Source organism: Mastomys coucha, unplaced genomic scaffold, assembly GCF_008632895.1.
Source record: "Mastomys coucha isolate ucsf_1 unplaced genomic scaffold, UCSF_Mcou_1 pScaffold14, whole genome shotgun sequence".
NCBI classification, from domain to species: domain Eukaryota; kingdom Metazoa; phylum Chordata; class Mammalia; order Rodentia; family Muridae; genus Mastomys; species Mastomys coucha.
The window spans coordinates 53,060,986-53,083,217 of record NW_022196896.1 but is presented as its reverse complement, the minus strand read 5'-3'; the positions used below and the strand labels follow the sequence as shown (position 1 = coordinate 53,083,217).

The 22,232-nt window shown below is 40.3% G+C and overlaps 1 protein-coding gene across 2 annotated transcripts in view; it reads right to left on the bottom strand.

The window, feature by feature from the left end:
* Positions 1–22,232, bottom strand: part of Col9a1 (collagen type IX alpha 1 chain) — an 80,391-nt gene that overhangs the window by 19,859 nt on the left and 38,300 nt on the right. For both annotated transcript variants that reach the window (XM_031368812.1, XM_031368813.1), the window contains 13 exons: positions 19,407–19,460; positions 15,948–16,001; positions 15,104–15,157; positions 14,913–14,966; positions 14,734–14,787; positions 14,283–14,336; positions 13,112–13,156; positions 12,182–12,235; positions 12,041–12,094; positions 2,970–3,023; positions 2,271–2,342; positions 1,735–1,770; positions 1,032–1,076 (listed from right to left, as the gene is read on the bottom strand). In XM_031368812.1, the coding sequence (XP_031224672.1) occupies positions 1,032–1,076; positions 1,735–1,770; positions 2,271–2,342; positions 2,970–3,023; positions 12,041–12,094; positions 12,182–12,235; positions 13,112–13,156; positions 14,283–14,336; positions 14,734–14,787; positions 14,913–14,966; positions 15,104–15,157; positions 15,948–16,001; positions 19,407–19,460 (684 nt within the window). The remainder of the gene's footprint in view (positions 1–1,031; positions 1,077–1,734; positions 1,771–2,270; positions 2,343–2,969; positions 3,024–12,040; positions 12,095–12,181; positions 12,236–13,111; positions 13,157–14,282; positions 14,337–14,733; positions 14,788–14,912; positions 14,967–15,103; positions 15,158–15,947; positions 16,002–19,406; positions 19,461–22,232) is intronic.

The window sequence follows — 22,232 nt, the reverse complement described above, 5'->3', positions numbered from 1 at the left end:
GTGTACATAATAAAATAAATAATAAAACAAAATAAAATAGCTTTTTCTTACTGAACACAATAGAACTACCTATTGACATTTCTCTCTTACATTTTTATTTTTTTAACTCATTCCCTAAAATCTACCAAACAAAATATGCAAGCTCTCAGGATTTAAACAAACAAACAGACACACCAGGAGATCTTCCCATCATTAATTTTAGATGAGTTCGGTTCAAGTGTTAGCACATGAGTTAGCATATCTACACTACAAGCAGGATTGATTTAAATTTTAAAACACTCCCTTAGCTCATAAAATGAGCAGCCTCTACAGAAACTAAAATGCAATAATCTCAGAAATTTGGAGAAAAGTGTTTGGAGACTTTGCCCAGTCCAGACATTTCATTTATATTTACTCTAAACCCTGCAATTCTGAATAAATGTTAGCGGATTGTTTCTCTGCTCTTAAAGCATCCTAAGGTTATTTCATAGGAAAGACAATACTGGATGAAATAGGACTCAAACACACATTCCTATGTTAGGTCTGGTCATTCTGGCCAAAGCTCTATAATGACTTAGCAGATGCAGTGCCTCTGTCGACTGACAGCAAGCTCTGCGCTTCCCCTCTTTCCTGGAGACTCAGTGGTCCCATCCTCTGGACATGGAGGCCATTCCTTCAGACATTTTCAGGGCAAAGAGAATGCCCTCAGCCATATTTATGAGCCACAGCTCCTGAACCTAAAAACACTTCAATATCATTTCCCAGCTAGGCTATTCCTAGGTATTCTGTGTTACTATATCAACAGCTTAAATGTCTTAATGTAAGACCACAGGAGAATTAATCATCTCTAAGGGAATTCCTCAGATATTTAAAGCTAGGTCCTACCTATCTGCTTTCCTAGGCTTGCCTTCATTCGGTATTGGGAATCACTAGATATAAATGGAGGAAAACCCATTTAGCCTTTAAGATAAAGAACAGTGGCAGAAAGAAGTGTCATATTTTTTTCAACAATTTTAAAGTTTTATATTAACCAATAAAAAAAAATGTCTTACAAGGTCACCCCTTGCTCCTGCTTCACCTTCTTCACCAGAGGCACCCTAAGATTTTAAGATAAAATATCACATGTTTTCCAGTTCTCCATTCAAGGTTCAACTTTAACCTGTCAACACTGATAAGCATTTATAAGTCCTCAAATGCCCCAAGGATCATGCAGGAGCTCTCAATTCCATGACAGCAAGGCTAATCCTAAGTGAAAAGAGTAGACTAGAGAAGCCAGGGACACCAGGCAGGCTTCAGCTAATTGAGTTTGAATCATGTAGTTAGATTAACAATTCTATCTAGCAATTTTAAAATTCAATAATCAAAGTGGGCATTCTACAGTAGAAAGAGGAATCCAGACACAGGCCAACTCCATTTGCACATTTTATTTGCTGAGGTCTTGATCAAAAAGCATCTTGACTAGATGCTCTTCTGTGGCTTCAAAAGTCTGTCATCTAAATACAGTTCACCAAGCTAGGGAGACAGGGCTACCCGCTTCAAAGGAAGAGCACTGTGCAGTCCAGGAAACAGCCATTAGTGCCAGCGTCCAAGAACAGTCTGGCTGCATACCAAACTTCACTATGGTTTTCACTCACTATAAAGCACATTGAGAACAGCTGTGAGCCTCACTGTCACACCACACCCACAAGCCAGCCAGCCCCTCCTCGGACTTAAAGTGGCGGACACCCAACACCGCTAACCACATGCAACACTTACCTGTTCACCCTTGGGGCCTGGTTCACCGAATACACCCTGGAGTGAATAAAATTTGACATGCTTCAGCATTTGGGGTTGTGTGCATCCTTTCAGGAGAGCCAATATCCTTGAATGCGTTGTTGGATAATGTGATGGGACAGAGCTCTCTGATTCTCACCACTTAATTGAGGTCTCATCACAATTGCTTTGCAAATCTCTCTTAACATGAGAACATTCTCTGGTCATAACCATGTGAATGAACTTTCACTGGTAGGAATAGAAATTTAGAACTCAACAAAAACTGTAACTACAACTGATCTTTTTTTCCTCCTCAGCCTTTATTTTTCTTCCTTCTGGAAAGTTAGTTTTGTTTTGTTTCGAATGTCAACTCTCAGTAATTTAACATTATATATCTCTCACTATATTTCTTCATGATAATCAGTAGAGAGAGTCTTCACTGGGTAAAGCAACCTTGATTTCTCAACAAAGGAGTAAACATTCCAGATTTAAGAGAGGGGGGAAACACACAAAACCATGTAGACCGCTGGATGTCTTACCCTGTCTCCCTTCATTCCAGGAAGGCCAGGAGGCCCAGGCAAGCCAGGAAGGCCGGGGCTGCCAACAGATCCCTGGAAAACAAACAGAAAATCTTCAGAGTCTCTGTGTGTCCTTGATGCTCAAAGTTGACAAGCCAGACAGGGGCCCTGGGGTATCAACTCATGTGTAGAGTTAGTGTGTGGTTGGTTTAGTGCTGGCTGCCTCGCTCCTGCAGCCCAGGAGAAGGGGGGGGGGTGGCCTCCCACCTTCCACCCCACCTCTGAATTCCCTCTGCACAACTCAGCAACAGTAGGCTCTTTCAGCCAATGCCTGGCAGCATGCTGCTGCTTCTCCTGCTGTGTAAACAGGAGCTACACAAGAAGCAAAGGCCAGCATTGATCCACAGCTCCCTTCTGTTCCACTAAGAGGCAGATGCCAGCCATGGCACTTCATGCCTCTCTAGGTTTTCAAATGCATTCTACAAACTACACTGATTAAAATACTCATGGTGATTATCATAGGTACAATTTGAAATTCCGTATCGACAGTTTCGCATAACTCATACAACAGCAACAATGAAAAAACATATATAGTTAATTAGATGATCTCTTGCATTTTTTTTCTCTTTCCTGTTTAGAAAACATAAAAAAAAAAAAAAAAAAAAAAAAAGTATCTGCTTTGCAGGAAGCAAACATGTAGAGATCAAAAACGTCACTTACCAGTTTCCCTGGTATTCCTGGAGACCCTTCTGGTCCTACTGGGCCTCTACTGCCCTGTGAAAACACATTCGTTGTCATCAGCTGCATGTTCAGCCCAGAGTCAAATGCTTCATTTTATTATATGAGAAAAATAAAATTTCATCCAGGCTTTTGTTAAAATATAGGTGTTGCCAAAATCTCCCATCACTCCAACTGAAGACTCAAACCATCCTGTTAGGAGTCTAACCAGTCACCTTCTGGGCACTGTTCATGGAACCTGCTTGTGCTAGTGCTCACTGGATGCCAGGCCAGAACACTGGAAATGTTCACGGCCTGTACACACAAGGATGTTAGTAATTTTCAGGATGTAAGTCACATCCTGTTCTGCGTTATGACTGTTCATATATACACACGTTTTATGCTCTCGCTTAGACGTGCTCTTACGGTGTTTAATACCTACTCATCGTGCATGCTGCAGTGTCTGTGTAAGTTCTTGGGTCTACAGACCCCTTAAAGGAACAGCTGGCAAATGATTGTGTACCTCCAAAAAAAAAATACATAAAAGGGAAACACACGGTATAGATGCTTGCCTTTAAATGATTACCGCAAACTCAAGAAGACACAGATGGTAGACATTTATAAACTTTCCGAGATAAAGTTTCTTGTTTCACTCATTCTAGATCTAAATTTGTCTCCAAGGATTGCAGACTCTGAAAAGTGTGACTCACCGTGAAGTTCTGATAACAGCAATGCTAACGTTACATCTCATGGGCCCATTTCAAAGTTTATTTGAAATTTAAGTCTTCCCATTTCTATTTTACGTGAAACCCTAAACTTTAAAGGACATAAATTTTTGAGAAAAGGAGCTGCATGACTTTTACTTCTTTCCTTGAGAACTCAATACAGTTTCATACAACCTGACTAAAGCCTGTTATATACCTAATGTTGTGTCTAGCTCAGCTCAGTAGAAGGCAATGGAACACAAGTAGATAAGCAATCGCATTTCCTTCGAGATGTATCAGAAAACTGCAAGGACTAATTTGAGTTAGTTTTCTTTTAAACTGTTATAACAGCTCCATTTTAATAATTCATGATTTTAAAGGCTTTTGGTAAGGTTGTATTATTCTGACCTATATCTGTAGGTTGGACAAGGTATCAAGATCCATAAAGCTTCTGGATTTTCGATTTCCCTAAAGGTTACCCCATTACAACAGTCTCTGGCTGTGGGCTATAATTTCATTATGGCCATTTCAAATGACTTATGAGTGACTGAAACTCAATGCTTGTAAGTACTTTTCAATAATTTTTATGTTAACAACCTGTCAGGTTAAGCATTTGGAATAATACATTGGTCCTTCATCCCAGGGGTGACTCAGAAGCCCAGAGGCAGTGCCTCATGAGGATGTAAATCCAGATGGAAAGCAGTCACTGCAACAGTTCTTTTTTTCTATCCATCAATAAAGATTGCCTTCTGCCCTCTCTCCAGATAACCCACCATAGGAGAGCCTCATGGGCTCACCCTGTCCTTGGGAACTATTGACTAAGAAAGAATTCTAGAAAAGGGAGACTCATCGTCTTCCATAGCCTGGCAGTGCTAAGTCCCCCATGTTCCAGGGGACTGCATTACATCCATGCTCAAGCAGATGAGTCTGATTACACTCATCAAGTCACTAACAAAGACAAAACAGGAAAACAATGAAAGGGGCGAGTCTTGTATGGAGGAGTAAAGTGGAGGATAAGACATGTATGGAATATGGGTGATCATAGGACATTAGACACATGTATGGCATCATCAATGAAGAAGTTTACTTTTTAAAAATTGCAGCAAAGGAGAAATTTAGCTTCTGCTCCAATTTACTTGGAATAGATCTTCCAAGATGGCTTCTCATCATTACGTGTGTGTGTGGGGGGGGGGGTGTAGGTGTGGGTGGGTGTGTGTCTCACTGGTACTCTCAAATAGTTCCCAGCTGCATTGTGGCGCAGATTCTCAATGACTTGGTATAATAAGACTTTAATCTTAAAAACTGATATCACTGATAAGGAAAAAGAAATATATTCATGCAGGAGGCAAAAATGAGACACTTTTGGGTTATATGCACTTACTGCTAATATTGGAGATCACTTTAATTTATTACAATATGTTATGCATTAAAATATTTTCATCAATTAATTTTAGCTGGTTATAAGCAGCTAGAGAGTAAATTTGTACTTACGATATGATCTATAGAGCATATATAATGCATGAGTGCCTTATATCACAAAAAAAAGAAATATAAGAATGAAGCTTAGTTCCTAACTCATGTATTTACTTAGTCTCAAGAATTCCATTCTAACTGTATCAAAATTAAGAATGGTTTTAGTATAGCTCTTTTCCATGAACCAAATGGAGAAATTAAAACATTAGGACTCTAGAGCCTTTAGTTCATGCTTGAGAGGATTAACTATCTCAAGAGTCCAACCCAAGGATTTTCTCTGCCGACATTTTATTTTCTTCCATCTTTCATAGCTCCCTAGGGTTTGTTCCCCAAGTCCTGCCAAATCCCTGGGAAGACTGTGGCTGAGTGCCCACGGATGACTCAGAGCACCACTGTCAACACCTGCACTGGTGGATGGATGTACCCAGGGGGAGTCCGTGTCTACGTAGCACCAGAAGGAGGACCTGTGACATGTAGATGTGTCTGCTACTACACAAACAGGTAGGTTCTCTTTTCTCCTGCATTCCCATGTTACAAGCTCCAGGCTATTCAGAATGTATCTATTTCTAGAGAAATATCTTCATTGGGAAAGTCTACCGTGTTCATTTTCAAAGCAGTATCCAATGGAGTTACTACCGAAATGCTAAGGACAAGGTTTTTCTGATAGCCATTTTTGTGGTTTCTGCATAGCACACACAGACACATACACACATAGAGACATATAAGCATATACTTATGTATATGCTGGATTTCTACTTCAGAAGAAAAAGATGAGGAACCAAGTTATAAATAACCACTCTAAAATGGAGCTTAGCCACATTCTAACAATAACTAGGCAAGGGACTGTCAAATCGGTGTGATAAATGAGCGACAGAGCCTTGTACTCCAGCAGCCTGTGGTCACCACTCTCAGGTGTGGCCAATGGAGGTGGAGATGGAAATGCTCCTCCCAGGAGCTGATATTTACACACCCCATAACAATAGGAGTTTTCATTTATAACAAGAGAAGCAAAAGGAACCTGGATGGAGACAGAATTCTACCAGCTGGTATGTGAGAACGTACTAAACACTGTTTGTTTCTCTCAGGGTCCCTGCGTTTCCACTTGCATCTCTGAGAACTTCAGACCCATCTTCTGATGCATCCGTAAGAGGCATCCAAGGCTTTAGAGAAGATGCAGAGCCTCTGTCCCAGCCGTGGCTACAAATAACCCCACCGAGCCCTTTAGATCTGCACTGCATGGGTGTCCCCTAGCACTTTGCTCAATATTCCCTATTTCTCCTCAGCCCTCTTCACCTTTGATTTTGATTCTCTCATGCCAGGAGAATTTGGCAAACAAGTACCAACTTCAAGCCGTGCCGTGGCAGTATTGGCATAAGAGTACAGAGAGAAACAGACACCAAATAATTCAAGTCGATGCCTCTTCTCTTATAAAGGAACTACTAGACATTTATGAAGATCACAAAAAAACAATCATTACATTTAGGTAGACTAAATGTTACCAGCATTGTTATACACAAGAACTGAATCTAGTCCATCAGTTTGACTTGTCGTGGCTCTCATATTTCACACGTTTCCAAAATTACCTAGCTAACTAGCTGAAGCATAAAGAACATCTTTGGTGCATGTTAGCTGCATTTCAGAAGTGAGAAATTACACATCATTATGTTCAGCCTGTTCTGTATACTAAGTGTTTCTCCCTGGCAATAACAAAAAGGAAGGATGCTGCTTTAACCCAAAAGATCAATTCTGATTTCTCTAGGCTGTTTTTTTTTTATACCAGTTTATTTTCTTATTAAATTGGAAAATCACATGAGGTCTACCTCAGGGAATAACTTTCAGTTTGTTATAGGGAAGGTTTTTTTTTTTTTTCCAAAAGGATTCAATTTTGTGATATGATAGACTCGTATTATCTTGTGCGGATTTAAATAGTTCTTTATATACAGGCAGAGAAAGATCTATCTGAATGCTTACCATCACCTCTATCAGCTTCACACACCATTGCCAAGGGCTGGGCAGGATCGGAAGCGGCTTAGAATATTCAACAACACACCATACGGTCCCCATATGGAGACTCTCTGCTTGAGGCTGTTGTGCTGGGGTGGCATGAAGGTCCCCAGGAAAAGTACAATGGAAGCATATGATGTTCAGAAGGAGGTAACCCAGCGGGGTGCTATTCCCAGTCAGAAGCAAGAGAGCAGAGCAAACACAACCCACTCATCCAAAAGCCTGGCAAGCTCTGAGAAGCCTGCAGGGTGGTTGGCTAGGAGCCATTAAAATACAGTACCATACCCTAGGCCGGGAGCCACTCATACCAATAATAAACCAAGCAGAGAAACTGGGGCAGAGAGGTTCCCATGAAATCACTAGAGAGTCAACGACAAACATAAAAAACAAAAACAAAAGACAACAACAAAAAAAGAACTAATCCTTCTTAAACAATCAAATCATCAAAAATTAATTGCAAAGATATGCATCCAGGGTACTTGAGATATATGTTCTTATTTCTTTTATTCAGTTCAACCTGAGGTAAATTTACAGGGAAATCTGATCAAACTTGCCATCCAGAGATGGAAATGTGTGATTCTACCTACAAAATGGAACTCAAAAATGGAAATGGAAATGGAAATGCACCCTCCAGGAGAGCACTTTGGTGTTCAAACCTCACTCCAGAGCTAGAACACTTAACGTCTTTTTTTTTTTTTCCTGAAAAAAACTGTAGCAGGTAAGAAGTCAGTTTTTAGCAATGAAAGCAGCATGGCAGGATTTATCATGCTCTCGATCTAATTTATTCCGAGAAACAAGCATCCATGAGTGCTACCTTACAGCAGACCCTAAGTAAAGAAGTGGAGGAGGCATGGAGATCAATCGGGCATCCAGCGACCTCCCTGCACGTCGCAGTGGGAGACACAAAGGGATCAAGGGTTTTGGACTTCAGAATAACTCCATGTGAACAGATGACTCAGAAGTGGAGAAGAGCTCCACTTAAGGAAAATCCAAGTGAGGAAAATCACTGAGCTAAGAACTACACAGAGCAGTCCCCATCCTAACTGAGGTGCTTCTCCATAGATAAGGATTTCTGTTGGCCATCTTGGGTTTCCACGCATCCCAAGTAGGCCTCCACACATGTGACACCCATACACATATGCATGTGTGCAAGCACACACACACACACAAACATGGAAGGGGCAGAGGAAAGAAGGAAGGAAGAAAGGAATGGAGGAAGGGACAAAGAAAGGAAAGGGGACGTGTAGGACTTATCAAATAAGTTTTAGATTTTCGACTTTCCCTTGTCAGTATAAATTCATAAACTATTTTTGTTTGTTTTCCTTTGTAGTGTTGTTGATGTTTAAGATAAGGGCTCACTATGTAGCCTTGGCTTGCCCGGAACTTGCTGTGTAGAGCTGACTGGACCTGAGCTCACAGAGATGGCTCATGGGAACTGGAGTTAAAAGCCAGCATGCCCAGCCATAAGAAACATTTTTTGTTTTGTTTTGTTTTGTTTTGTTTTTGTTTTTTTGAGACAGGGTTTCTCTGTGTAGCCCTGGCTGTCCTGGAACTTACTCTGTAAACAAGGCTGGACTCGAACTCAGAAATCCACCTGCCTCTGCCTCCCAAGTGCTGGAATTAAAGGCGTGCACCACCACTGCCTGGCAAGGAACTTTTTAAATGGGGAGGAAAAGTTAGGACAGTGTTAAGTTTTGAATCCAGGACAAAGAGGACCTGGCCTCCAGGTTCTCCCAGCATCCCTCAGTCCCGACTGTTACAAGGTATGGCCAACATACCCAGCCTTCTACCCTAAAGTCACCAACCGAGGGGCTGGGCTGCCCTTTGCCCAGAGCTTCTTTCCTATATAGACATTTTGGTTAGCTGCCTTTTCTGTCCTTTGACCTCCTGGTGTCTATCTTGGGTTCCCTCTCTATCCTCTCCCTTCCCTTCCCACTCCTCTCAAAAGGCTCAGGGTCATGATCACTCTGGATTCTCCCAGAATGTCTGCCTCTGACTATGATCTTCCTCTTACCTATAATGAACTTTCTCCTCCACCATACCTAGGAGCATCCATGTCTTTCCCCTTCCTTTTTACTTCTTTTTTTTTTCCCCCACTCAGATGAAAACAGTACTTTGGGAAGACCAAGAGTATGGTATTTGCAGGCTGGAGGTCCTAACATTTCTTGGGAACTTTGAAATTGTTTTGGGAACTACTCCCCTAGGATTCTAGGTGACCATCGGGGATATGATATACCATGCAAATGGCAAGAGTCTAGAAAAGAGCAGATATCAAAATATCAGTGGTGTCCTATTGAGACAACTCGGTGGGGGCAGGAAAGGTGGAGCTGATGAAGCAAGTCAGAAGATATTGCAGTTACCCAAGCGAGTCAAGACAAGGAGAAAGGAACAGGGAGCCAGAAAAAAAGTCAATGTAAAGGAGCAGAAAGAAGGCAGAATCAATGAGCCCTGTTAGAGACAGGAAATATGGTGGCAGAAGGGTGGTGCTCTGAGTCTCAGTGCCCGGGACAAAGGGACAAAATTAGACTCAGAAGAAATGTGAAAAACCAGACCTGACATACAGACCCACCAGTTAACTTCCCGGAATCCAACTCCGCACACCTGAGAGAAGCTACTCGTCCTGCATCCTTCTGATGTTCCACCTCCAGATATTTATTAGTTGTGTCCCTGTCGCTTAGCTGGGAACAGTAAGTAGTCCCTATGTGTGTGTGGGGGGGGGTGAGTAGGTGTGCATGATATATGTGTGTATGAGTGTGTATGTAGGTGGGTGTGGATGTGATTGTGTATATGTGGGGGGGTATGTAGGTATGGGTGTATGTTTATGTGTATGTATGGGTATGAGTATGTGCATGTATGTGTGTGTGAGTGTGTGGGGGTATGAATATGTGTGAATGTGTGTGGTTGGGTGGGTGTAGGTATGTACGTGTGAGTGTGTGTGTGTGTGTGTAAGAGTGTATGTAAGTGTGTGCATATGTGTGTGAGTATGATAATGTGGGTGTGGGGGGATGTGTTGGTGTGTGGATGTGTGGATGTGTGTGAATGTGTTGGTGTGTGTGTGTGTGTGTGTGTGTGTGTGTATGTGTTGGTGTATGTGTGTGTGTGTGTTTTCAGTGCATAGGTCCACAGTCAATGCTCATTCAACCATACACAGCTTTCTGCTCAAAAAGAGAGTGGATTTAACTGTAAACAGTTTCACGATACTAATTCCCCAACACTTGTACATCTCCCTGGGTCAGTCTGTCATTTTTACTGCTTAAGAACTGTGATCTGGCTTTAACCTCGGTTCCTTGCTGATAATCCATGGCAAGTGTTTCCGTTAGAAATTCACAGGCTCCAACCCTGAACCGAACAATGAGTGAGCAGAGGGTGTGGCTAGAGCAGGCGGTGGGGTCCTTCGGCTGCTGAAAAAGCCTAGAAAACTGCCTGATGTGGGTCAGTTATAGATATCTGCAAGAAGCGGAAAATGCCACTTTAGCTGGATGACGGCGGACAACTCCGACTCTCTCAAGCATAAAAATCCTCATTCCTCACACTCTAGAAAGGTTTTCAAAGAAGTGTATTTGGAGCTGTGTCCATGTTCTCGCTTGGAGTGTTTATTTACTTGTTTTTATCATCCAGAAGACAGAAACTAAGAACTTGAAAATGAAGGCCAGAGAGCTTTTTTTTGTGAAGATTTAAGAGCATAGTGTGGATTTTTGATGGATTTTTAAAATCATTTTATTATTTTTGTGTATAGGAGTAATTTGTTGTATTATGCAGTACCCAAAGATGCCAAAAAACAAACAAAAAACAAAAACAACAACAACAAACAATAGATCCCCTGGGACAGGAGTTACAGGCAGTTATGAGCTGTCACCTGGATGCTAGAAATCAAGCCCAGGTCCTCTAGAGGAACAGTCAGTGTTCTCAACCCTTGAGCCATCTCTTTAGTGCCAATGTGAAATTATTTTTATCAGTTTCTCTCTAAGAATAAAAATGTACCTTCTAGTAGGACAACACACATTGCTATATTGTCTGTAAAACACGTGGGTAAGTTCATTCGTCCTTATAGACAAGGCCACATATTTATCCTTAAGAAACAGAGAAGCATCTCAGAGCATAAATGCAGACTCATTCCTCCGTACTCAAGGGAATTAAAAGGCATTCACAGAAAAGGTGTGAATACACATGTTCACAGCAGTCAAAAGTGGAGACAAACCAAATTCCTATACCTGATGGACAGATGAAAACATTCTACCAAGGCATACTGTATAGTGTACACCAAGGCAGAAGGCATAGTGTATAGATCCGTTCATATAAAACTTCAGAATCAGCAAAGCCATAGGTACAGAAAGGGGACCTGGGATTGCAGAGAGCTGAAATGTCAGGCGCTGAATGCCTGAGCGTGAGAACAAGGTATCTTTAGTGGGTGCTAAAAAAATATTCTGAAATCAGTCATGGTGATGGCTACATAATTTTGTGAATATGCTAAAAATTAATGTCATACATATTAAGTGGTTAATTCATATAACATGTGAATTACAACCTATTAAAGGTTCTTAACCACACTAAAATACTTCCAGCATAAGAAGAAAATAAAAACCCCTTTATGCTTCTTTCAAACACATTATTTTTGGTACCAATTTTGGTATATATATGTATCTTCTTTTCCAAAACTGGTACCAAAATGATTATATATATATATATATATATATATATATATATATATATATATATATATGAGCTGCCACCTGGATGACACACACACACACACACACACACATCCTCATTTTGCTGTCTCTCTGGGCCAGATAGATACGCACATGCTCAAACATTAACAATCATTCATGCAGTCATAAGTAAGGGACACTCAGTGACATCCTCAGAGGGAAAGCACAGGAGAAGAGTACTCACTGGAAGGCCCCTGGGTCCCCGAGGTCCAACCTCTCCGGGCGGCCCTTGTTGGCCCTATGGGAAGGAAAGCAGACAGAGAAACAATTAGCCAACTCTTCCTGGAAATTATCAATCTTATCTGACAGAAAAGTATAAACTCACTGGCTTTCCTGAACTTCCCAACTGGCCAGGCTTCCCTGGAGCACCCGTGTTACCCTACAGACAAAAGACAACATTTAGAGTAATTCAGACAGTGAATACAGTCATCAACTGTCCTTACCCACACCAGGCATTGCTTCTAGTTTAATAGCATTCATCTCCTGGATGCACGGTGAGAATCTGGGAGAATACAGCATTTCTTTCTTATGTGTGTGTTTGTATGCACATGTAATCACATGTTCACATGTGTGTGCATGTATGTGGATATAAGTGCCCCTGGGTGTGTGTGAAGGCCAGAGTGTATCCCTCCACATTTGTGTTTATTGAGACAGAGTATTGCATCGGCCTGGAGTTTGTCAAACTCATCCTGTAGGCTAAACTGGCTGTTCACTGAAGTGAAGGCATTCTTCTAGGATGATAGGCACACACTACTACACCTGGCCGTTTACAGGGGTTCTAGGGATCCACCTCAGGCAAGCACTTCCCAGATTGCACCACCTTCCCAGCCTCAAGTTCTACTTTATCATGTTTTATCTAGTTTATTCTAAAGAAAAGCTGTTTTACCGTGTCTGTTTTATTTCTTTGGCCTGTTGTTTTAAATGAGTTGTTCTCTAATTCTCTATAGAATATACCATGACATCAATTCTATATCTTAATCATATCTTCCTTATTTTAAATAGTCAGAAACTATGACGCTGTCTCTGTCTTATACTAGCAAAGAACGACAATTTCAGGAAGAAAGGCTCATCAGCCATTTTCCCGCAGCTGGGAAAGAGATTAACACATGGACACTTTAAAGGTTTTGCTTTCTGATTTCTCCCTCGAGTTAAATGTAAAATAAATCCCAGGCTGTGGATTATAAAAATTATAACAAAAACAAACTCAGAAAGGCATAAAGCAAAATATTAACTACAAGTTCAATTTGATTTTTACCTTTTCGCCGGCAACACCTTTTGCACCAGGAATTCCAGGCACACCCTAAAGGAATACACACAGATTCTGAGCTTAACCCCCTCATCTGAGGAGTCAACAAATACCAAACCCACCATCTGAGAAGAGGCAGACGGGATCGTGGCAATCTTGAAGACAAGCTGCAGAGACGCTACTACATTCCCAAATCTAACCATCTCTAACAGAGCTACACACGGGGTGTAGCCTGAGGCTCTCCCTGCCTTGCTGCGGCTGAACAACCTTAAAGAAAATCTCTACTCTAAGGTTACTTTTTGAAATGATCTCCAAGTAATGATTCAACCCCATCTTCACATCACCAGACCATCTTTAAGGCAGGACAGATGCTCTAGGGACGTAATGTAGCTTCTTGTACAGCATAATCAAGTCCTCATTTTGCTCATGTTGGTATTGGGAAGTCCGTATATCCCTGGCAGCTCAAAAAGTGCCAGATGCCGAAACAGATTGCGAGCCAGTGCTTGATGCTACTAAGCATCCTTTGTTAACTAAAAAGATTCACTTTCAAAGATTCAAACACAAAAGCTCAAAAACACAAACTGCATATGAATTGTCAGCCATACATTCATTGGGAATACCGATTTCAATGTTTCAACTATTCCATTATACCATAACCCAAGACTGATAATGCTTCTCATGCTGTCCCTGGGAATTCTTTCACTCTCCTGTCTCAGCTCTGCTAACAAGAACTCCAAGACTGGCTAAAAGTAAGACAAGAGCCAGAGCTGTGTTGTGAGCCACCCTGGGGTTGCTGGAAATTGAATTCAGGACCTCTGGAAGAACAGTCAATGATCTTAACCGCTGAGCCATCTCTCCAGCCCCTGCTCTGGACTGTTTAAGGAAGATAATAGAAAAGGAAGACCCAAACAATAAAGTTAAGCAGTGCATAAGCAAATGTACTGCTCTTTTTGTGCTCCTTGGGAAAATGATCCAAGCTAGCTAATCACAAGGGGGAACAAATTTTTTAAAAACTAGTGAACATTAAAATAAGAGAACTAAAAAAGAAAAAGAAAGAAAGAAAAAAGAAACCATCATATCTTCCTCAAATTGTATAATGTATCTATCCCTCCAAATTCATCTTTGTTTTTATCACACACATAAAACATGAACATGCAAGAAACAAAAGATTAGCACGTACTGGTAAGCCCTGCAATCCCACGTCACCAGGGGGTCCAGGCTTCCCTGCTTCACCCTGCAAGCAAGTTCATAGTCACACAGTCAGACCTTTATGAACTGGTGTGTCCTTCTACATGTATTTTAGGTAAAATATTTTTCCAGCAGCTAACCTTAGGCACACTTTTAAATGACTTAGGTCAGGGTCAGTGGTGGGTAGGACAAAGGACACACATTCAAACACAGAATTTCCTTCAGTCTACTCTCATCAGTGGGGCTAGTTCACTGAGTTCCTAAACCAAGCAAATAAGTATGCTATTGTAATAAGAATTTTGCAGTTGGCATTTCAGTTTAAAATTGAAAGAGAGAGAGAGAAAAAAATGGCAGAGCTGGTAATGTTATAATGGAAATGCCAAGCACAGTTATCCAGAGCAGGGAGATCCCCATTCATGCAAAAACTCAGCCCACACATTTACCTTTGTTCCGGGCATTCCTGGTATTCCGTCTCGACCATCTACACCTGGCAAGCCCTACGAGGACACACAAAGAGCACACTGTGTCTCAGAAAAGCTCGTAGTCTTCTCTACCTTATTTCCTGAAGTTCCACGGCAGCCAGTAATTATCCTGGGAACTATATTGGACACCTACAACATACCGTGTCTCCTTTTGGCCCCGGGGATCCAGGAATTCCTCGGGAGCCTTGAATGCCCTGTAAGGCAGAAGAGATAAAAGAAATAAGGCATCTTCGATGATTATAGTGCCCAGGCCATGCCAAACATTCAAAACCAATAGATAATTCAGAAGAACAGGATGCTTTGCAAGGATGTGAACTAATTTTGTACTCACTTTGTCTCCCTTAGGACCTGTTTCTCCTGGAGGTCCTCGTTGTCCTTGATCACCCTATATAAATGCAGAAGTTCCCAGTATGAACAAAAGTTACTTATTTTGGAGTGTTTTAAGATTAGGAAGCATCATCCTTATTGAGGATTACTAACTTGTTTTTTTAATGTGTATGGATATTTTGCCTCTGTATATGTCTGTGTACCACTTGTGTGCCTGCTGTCTTTGCCCATTTTTCTATTAATTCATTGACTCTAGGCATTGAACCTAGGGCCTTTCACCTAATAGGAAAGCACTCTGCTGTTAAACTATGTCCTTAGCCACCCTCTTCCCCTACCTTTTGTAATGGCAAGGTCTCACTGAGTTGGTCAGACTAGCCTTGAACCCAACCCTGGTGTCCAAACATGCCTTGAATTTGGGCATCTTCTATCTTGAACTCTTGAGTAGCTGTTATTACAGCTTGTATTACCAGACCCAGCTTCTATTTTTCCATCTTAATTATTTAATGTATAAGCTACTTGTATATTATATAGATAGCATTTTTTTTTAATCTGGGGAGAAATATTAGAGATATGTATTTTGTGATAGTGTTCATTGTAATCTCAGCATTTGGAAGGCTGAGACAGGAGGATTACTGAAAGCCTAAGGCCAGCCAGGGTTGTATAGCAAGATGATATATCAATATCAAGGAGAGGAAAGCAGGGGTCGGGGGAGAAAAGAGGAGACAAGAGGAGAAGGGAGAGAAAAGTACCATTGCTTTTAAAATGCCACTGTTTTGTTTTGATGTTGTTGTTTTGTTTTTCTTTTATTGTTTGTTTGTTTGTTTGTTTGTAAAATAAAAACTACTTACAGCTGCACCTGGAATGCCCTGAGGTCCAGGCTCGCCATCAAATCCCCTTGCACCCTGAAAACAAGACAAATAAAATTCAGACCAGTCACGCATGCTACAGGGCATCCTCATCTTCCTAAAGCATACCCTCCAGAATAAAATGTGACTTTTTATGTTAATGCACACTGTAATTGTGAATGAAGATGGAAGACTAAGCCACTAGACACTCCACACACGAAGCCACTAGTGACTGTTCATCATGCTAACAGCACTCAGGACAGTCCTTTGATAGTATTCTGGATTTTTTTTTTAAAGATTTATTTATTTATTTATTTTATGTAAGTACACTGTAGCTGTCTCCAGACACTCCAGAAGCGGGAGTCAGATCTCGTTATGGATGGTTGTGAATCACCATATGGTTGCTGGGATTGAACTCAGGACCTTTGGAAGAGCAGTAGGTGCTCTTAAGCACTGAGCCATCTCACCAGCCCCTATTATGGATATTGTAAGTTAACAATGGGTCTACTCTCAACTGCTGACTTGAGCTGAAAACTGGGATCACTAAATCGTATACAATAGGTTTAGTATTGTATAAGATTTAGTGGTCAGTCTCCAAAAGTCTCAGGATACCTATGGGAATTCGTTAATGCTAGAGGGTGAGTATGAATTTAACTTCACTGGATTCTACAGTGCCACAGATGTGAGCAGGACTTCTACAACTCTAGAAACCACCACCCCTGATGTAAAATAAAAGTAATTTATTTTTGAATCACAAATGACTATATGATTCAGAAGAATGAACTATTAAGACTGTCAGAGGAATCTAATATATATTCATAAAACATATTCACTTTATATACAGTAGTCAACCTACTTTCCCCAGATAGATCCAACTTACTAGATCCAACTTACACTGCGATAACGTAGGAACTAGCTAGATCAGTAGTTGTCAACCTTCTTAATGTTGCAACCCTTTAATATACTTCTTCCTGTTATGCTGACCCCGAGCCATAAAATTATCTCATTGCTACTTCATTACTGCATTTTTGCTACTGTTATGAATCATAATGAAAATATCTGATATGCAAGATTATTTTCATTGTTACAAACTATCTCAAAGGGGTTGGGAACCACTGGTCTAAATGTTTTTTCAAGGCTAATCATCTGGAAATGATCTCTGACTTGGCAACGGAATAGATACCATCTTATTTTCTTCATTAGAATCATAAGACGGCTTTGTTTGAAAAACAAAACTACAGTGGTTTTTGTGCTTACTACATAGTGCCCTCAACAAAACATAGGCTCCATCTTCAAATGTTCTCCTCCTCTACGAAGTAAGTATGTAAGCACAAGGATAACTTGAGTGGATGGATGCTCTCCTAACAACACAGGTGAAATAAGAAGGTGAGCAAACCAAGTTAAAAGCAGTGAAGAACACTGGGTGGATGTCAGTCCAGCCGAAGCAGGTAGACCTCACATATAATAACAATGAAATCCTAGAAATTCTTTGATAGAAAGCTCAGAAGCTGGTGGACTCAAAGAGGAAAGAAAATACTATAGAAGCAGAGGGACCACAGAGCCCTGCAATTCTTTGATCCCAAAAAACCAGAACAGAGCAGAGACATTCTCCATTCACCAAAAAAAGAAAGGATTTCGAAGACCTGAAACAGACCCTGAGCTCCTCGTTCATCCTGCATTGCGCAAGTGCACCTCCACCTTTGCATGATAGAAATGGCTGTGATGCACTCTCCCTCAAGAGAGAGCTCTCTCTACCTCATTGCAGTCCAGCATGAGCTCAGACTGGAAGTGCTGCTGTTACTAGGTAACCACTCCACATCTGTGTTCAGAAGAGGAGCTGCCTTTTAAAAAAAAAAAAGTAATTTGACAGAAATGAAGAGAAATGAAAAATTTTGAAAAATATCAAATAGAGAAATACCTCAAATAAAGAACACATCAAGAACAGTAATTGGGTTTCAATAAGAGGTCGCTTAGTTTATAGAGTGAGTTAAATCTGGAGGAAAATGATAGCCTGGTGTCAACTACACTGATAAATGGACTTTATTACTTAATAACTGAGAGTAACATAGAATTTTACTTAAAGTCCTATGGAAGTAAAAAATTATGGGACTTCAGTGTGGGGGGGGGGTTGGTGGTTGTTTGTTTGTTTGTTTTTAGAAATACCTTAGAGGAAATGGGAAAAGAAAACAAGTAGAAAAATATCTAGAAGAGACTGAGTGTGAGAAGAGAGATGGAAGAAAATGTGGTAGACAAAGGAGGCCTACAAGTTATAAGATGTGTAGCTCTTCTGACAGGTGCTTACCTTGGTCTACTGAGTATCAACAGTGAAAACTTACTGTTACTTAATGGTAAGTTAAGCTCACTGTGCTGTGTGAAACTGATACATAGTAGCAAAGCTAGTTCAGAAGAGAGAAAAGCCAGGGTCCAAATTGTTGATGGGCAAAAATGTTTAAACATTCTGTAGTCCATAAACTTGCTTTCTAAATCAACTTTCCAAAAAATGTGGTGACAGTTTTTGCTCCAACACTAGACACAATCCCCACCACACACACACACACACACACACACACACACACACACACACACATACAGAGACATATACATACATACACATACACACCACACCACACCACACCACACCCACAAAGCTATATTTCTGAGAGTACTGTGAACAGTTTCCATTGTTTTTCCTTAGGATAGGCACTCCACCAAGCATCACACATCTTCATCCTTCATCATCAACTGAACCTCATCCTCATGCCATTCTGAAGTCAGCTTTGTCATGGGCTCTCCCAGATGTCATATCAAGATTAAACCCCTGTTTTGTGCAGAGATTACTTGTCTAGATTGACTGCAGCCATATGCCTTTCTTTATTGCATTATGGTTGCATATTTACTAACATGCCTTCCAAGAAAGTACTACTCTTAATGTAAACCTGTTCCTGAGTTGTAGATCCCCTTGCATTGGGAAATCCAGGAAAGCCTGACTTCTAAAAGTAGTCAAGGACAGGCTAGTGACTGTGGCCACAGTTGTATGGATGGAGGCAGGGCGACTACCAAGGTCCCAGAATCCTAGGAGATACAATGTTTCCCCTTGCCTCTCTCTTTCCATCTCCACTTGCCTTTGCTGGATGAAGCTCTACCAGCATTGTGTCAGTGTTATTTATGAGTACTAGCTACAAACACTGACAAAGCTGGACTACTATACCTCCACTTACTCTAATTTATCTAAGACTCCTCTCTGCCCATGGATTCTGCACCACAATTTCACCAAAAATATTTGGGGGGGGGAGGAAGTGCCTCTGTAGTTAACAATTATACATAGTTTTCTTGTGATTGTCAATATTTACAAAATTGCTTTATGAAGAATGACAAAAATATAAAACAGATTGTAAACTAACAAGTGATGATAACAAAGGTAAGAACACTTTTATACTATGACTTTATCATAGATTATCTCACTTTTTCTCCTTTGTCTCCAACTATGCCAGTGATGCCTCTCAGACCTTGCGATCCCTGGAAAAGTGAAAAGAGAGGGGGGTGGGTTGTAAATGGTTTCAGTGAAAACACACATTTCTTTTTTAAAAAAAAAATTTTTTTATTGCATTATGATGAGAAAAGTTACATGATTTCAATTTATCTGAATTTGTTAACATTTAAAAACATATTTTAATTAAATAGAACTGAATCACATTCTTGTTTCTCTTTTGTACCACTGCTCCTCCCAGAGACCCCCCTTCAATACCTACAATATCTTTTTTGTCATATTCCTTAAAATTTATAAAATATTATAACAATAAAAATAAGTATTATAAGAGTTGTTTGATATAAAACAACAGTCAATTTAACAGTGAAAGCACACATTTCTTAAAAGTCTTTTTGTAGACACTAATCCAGAAGAAGTATGTCATCATAATGAAAGGAGACATCAGGAAATGTCCATAGCACAGGGGCAAACATTTCTGGCTTAAAAAGAAAAGTCAAACTAAAATTCGAATGCTTAAAACCCTTTAATAAAGTTCTAAAGGCCTATATGACTCTACGCAAATTTAGTTCACACAATGATAGATGGCCAAAACAGTAAACAGGAACAATTGAGATAATTTTTTGACATTTTAACTCACCACCAGAACCCAAACTACCATTTCCACCCACTTGGACTGTGTTAGGGGCAACACTGATGTAACCCTTAAAATAATAGTTACCTATAAATCTATTCTATAAAAGAAAGGCAGCTCCAGTCAAACCCATAAACATTTTTATGCCAGAAACAGGAGACTGGCTGTCCATCAACTACTTGTCACCAGGACTGATTATGCTATTCTTATGATAAAAGTATAGTGACGCAGTGAGAACTCATCACAGGCACAGGAGTGAATAAGCCTAAACATGAGGAGTAGCATGGGTTTCAGCATCTCTTTCAGTATCAAAATGTTGCTAGTCCCATGGTGGAGGGTTTTTTTTTCATGAACCACCTCATAAAGGGTGAACATGGGTGCTTTCTGGGGTACAGCTATGAGTGGGTGCTTCACGGGCCATCAGTTCTAGTAGACATCTATCAATGTTCGAAATTGGCCTAACATAAAGGTGTTTGAGAGTGGTGATAGCATTCATCTTCACTTTTGGAAAAGATGGCATGGTTCTGGGACCAGCCTTCCTTTATCTAATTCAGTCACAAATTCTCTATAGGTCAATCAGAAATGGTCTGAAATTCCCAAGTACAGTATGAGCCAGCCTAGATTAACAACTTAGCTTTTCAAATGAAATCTGGTCATATTGGATTAAGACCACCTCACTTATGCAGCTCTATTGCTGGCTCTGTAGGTAATTCCTATATACACAATAAAATAATGAAATAAAAAGTGATACTGGAACTCCATGAATAAGCTCTGACAAGGACTACTTCTTATACAAATGTATAAAAGAAACTTTATTTTTATAAATCTATATGCTGCTTTGTAAGTGTGCTTGTATATACTTAAATGTAAAAATTTGTGAATTTCAGAAACATTTGGACATACCTCCTCGCAAGCACCAGGATGTCAGCAGACACTGACAATAACTCTCAGTGGACCCTTTCTGAGCTACACTACATAAATCCATAATCTTTGAGAATGGATTGTTTTGAAAACATAAATCCACACCTAATTTTCATCAGATCCAGCAAATCAAAAGCATATAAACTACACTCAGATACTATAACCCATGAAGTAAGAATCCAGCTCCTTAATGCCTCTAGCAAAGGCTCAGGGAAGGCAAAATTCTGGTGAAGATAATTGGACTCTTTCACAAAGTCATCCTGAAGGTTTCACCATGGCCCAGAAGAAGCCATTTCTAGATGCTCATAACCATGCCTTTTAGCCTTAAACTCTGCATAAACACTGATATGAGGAGCCTCACTAATTCCACTTAAGGACTAGTCCTGGGGGCTGGAACCATGGCTCAGCAGTTAAGAGCACTGGTTTCTCCTGCAGAGGACCCGAGTCCAGTTCTCAGCATCCACACATGGCACCTCACAACTGATTATAACTCAAATTCTAAGGAGTCTGCAAGGCATTGTATGCACATGGTACCATACATACATACATACAGGCAAAACACTCACACACATAAAATAAGTAAATAACTTTTTATGAAAGACTTGTCCTGAAAGCAAGAACAGTGCTGGTAGAGAGCTTGAGTTTGTCTTCTTTGTCTCTTTGGTGGTAGCCTTTACATAGGCTGTACTTCTGCAAGCTTCAAATGTTTAAGGAATTTAACAGTTATTATTTCTATAATTTAGACAAAAAGTAACAACTGTGCCTTCACTTGGTACAAAACTAACATTAATACCAATTGAGCAAACATCTTAAATTAAAGTATGCTCGTGTCCTACTGTCTTACACAATAGTGTAGTAATTGTGGGACTGTGAACTAAGAGACATAGTTATGAGTCACTAAGAACATTCTAGATAATAATGTCTTTCTGGAATGAATTACAGTAGTTCCATGGATTATAAACCCACTGTGTGTTCAATGTATATAAGATGTTCTCTTCTGTCCCTACATATCACTGCTGAAATTGAAATGTATCATCCTCTTCGCTTGCCATTTGCCTTCGGATTATGAAGTCCTGGAGTCTATATATAATTTTACATAGAACTTTTCTGTTTAAAAATAAAAGAAAGATAAAAAACAAAGAGTCTTGAAGGTGCCATAGAGACTCTCTTGTTATAAAAAGTAGTGACTGCCTACTGCTGTCTGGGTGGAAACAGGAAGAGATGAATTCATATAACGTCCTGCAATTAA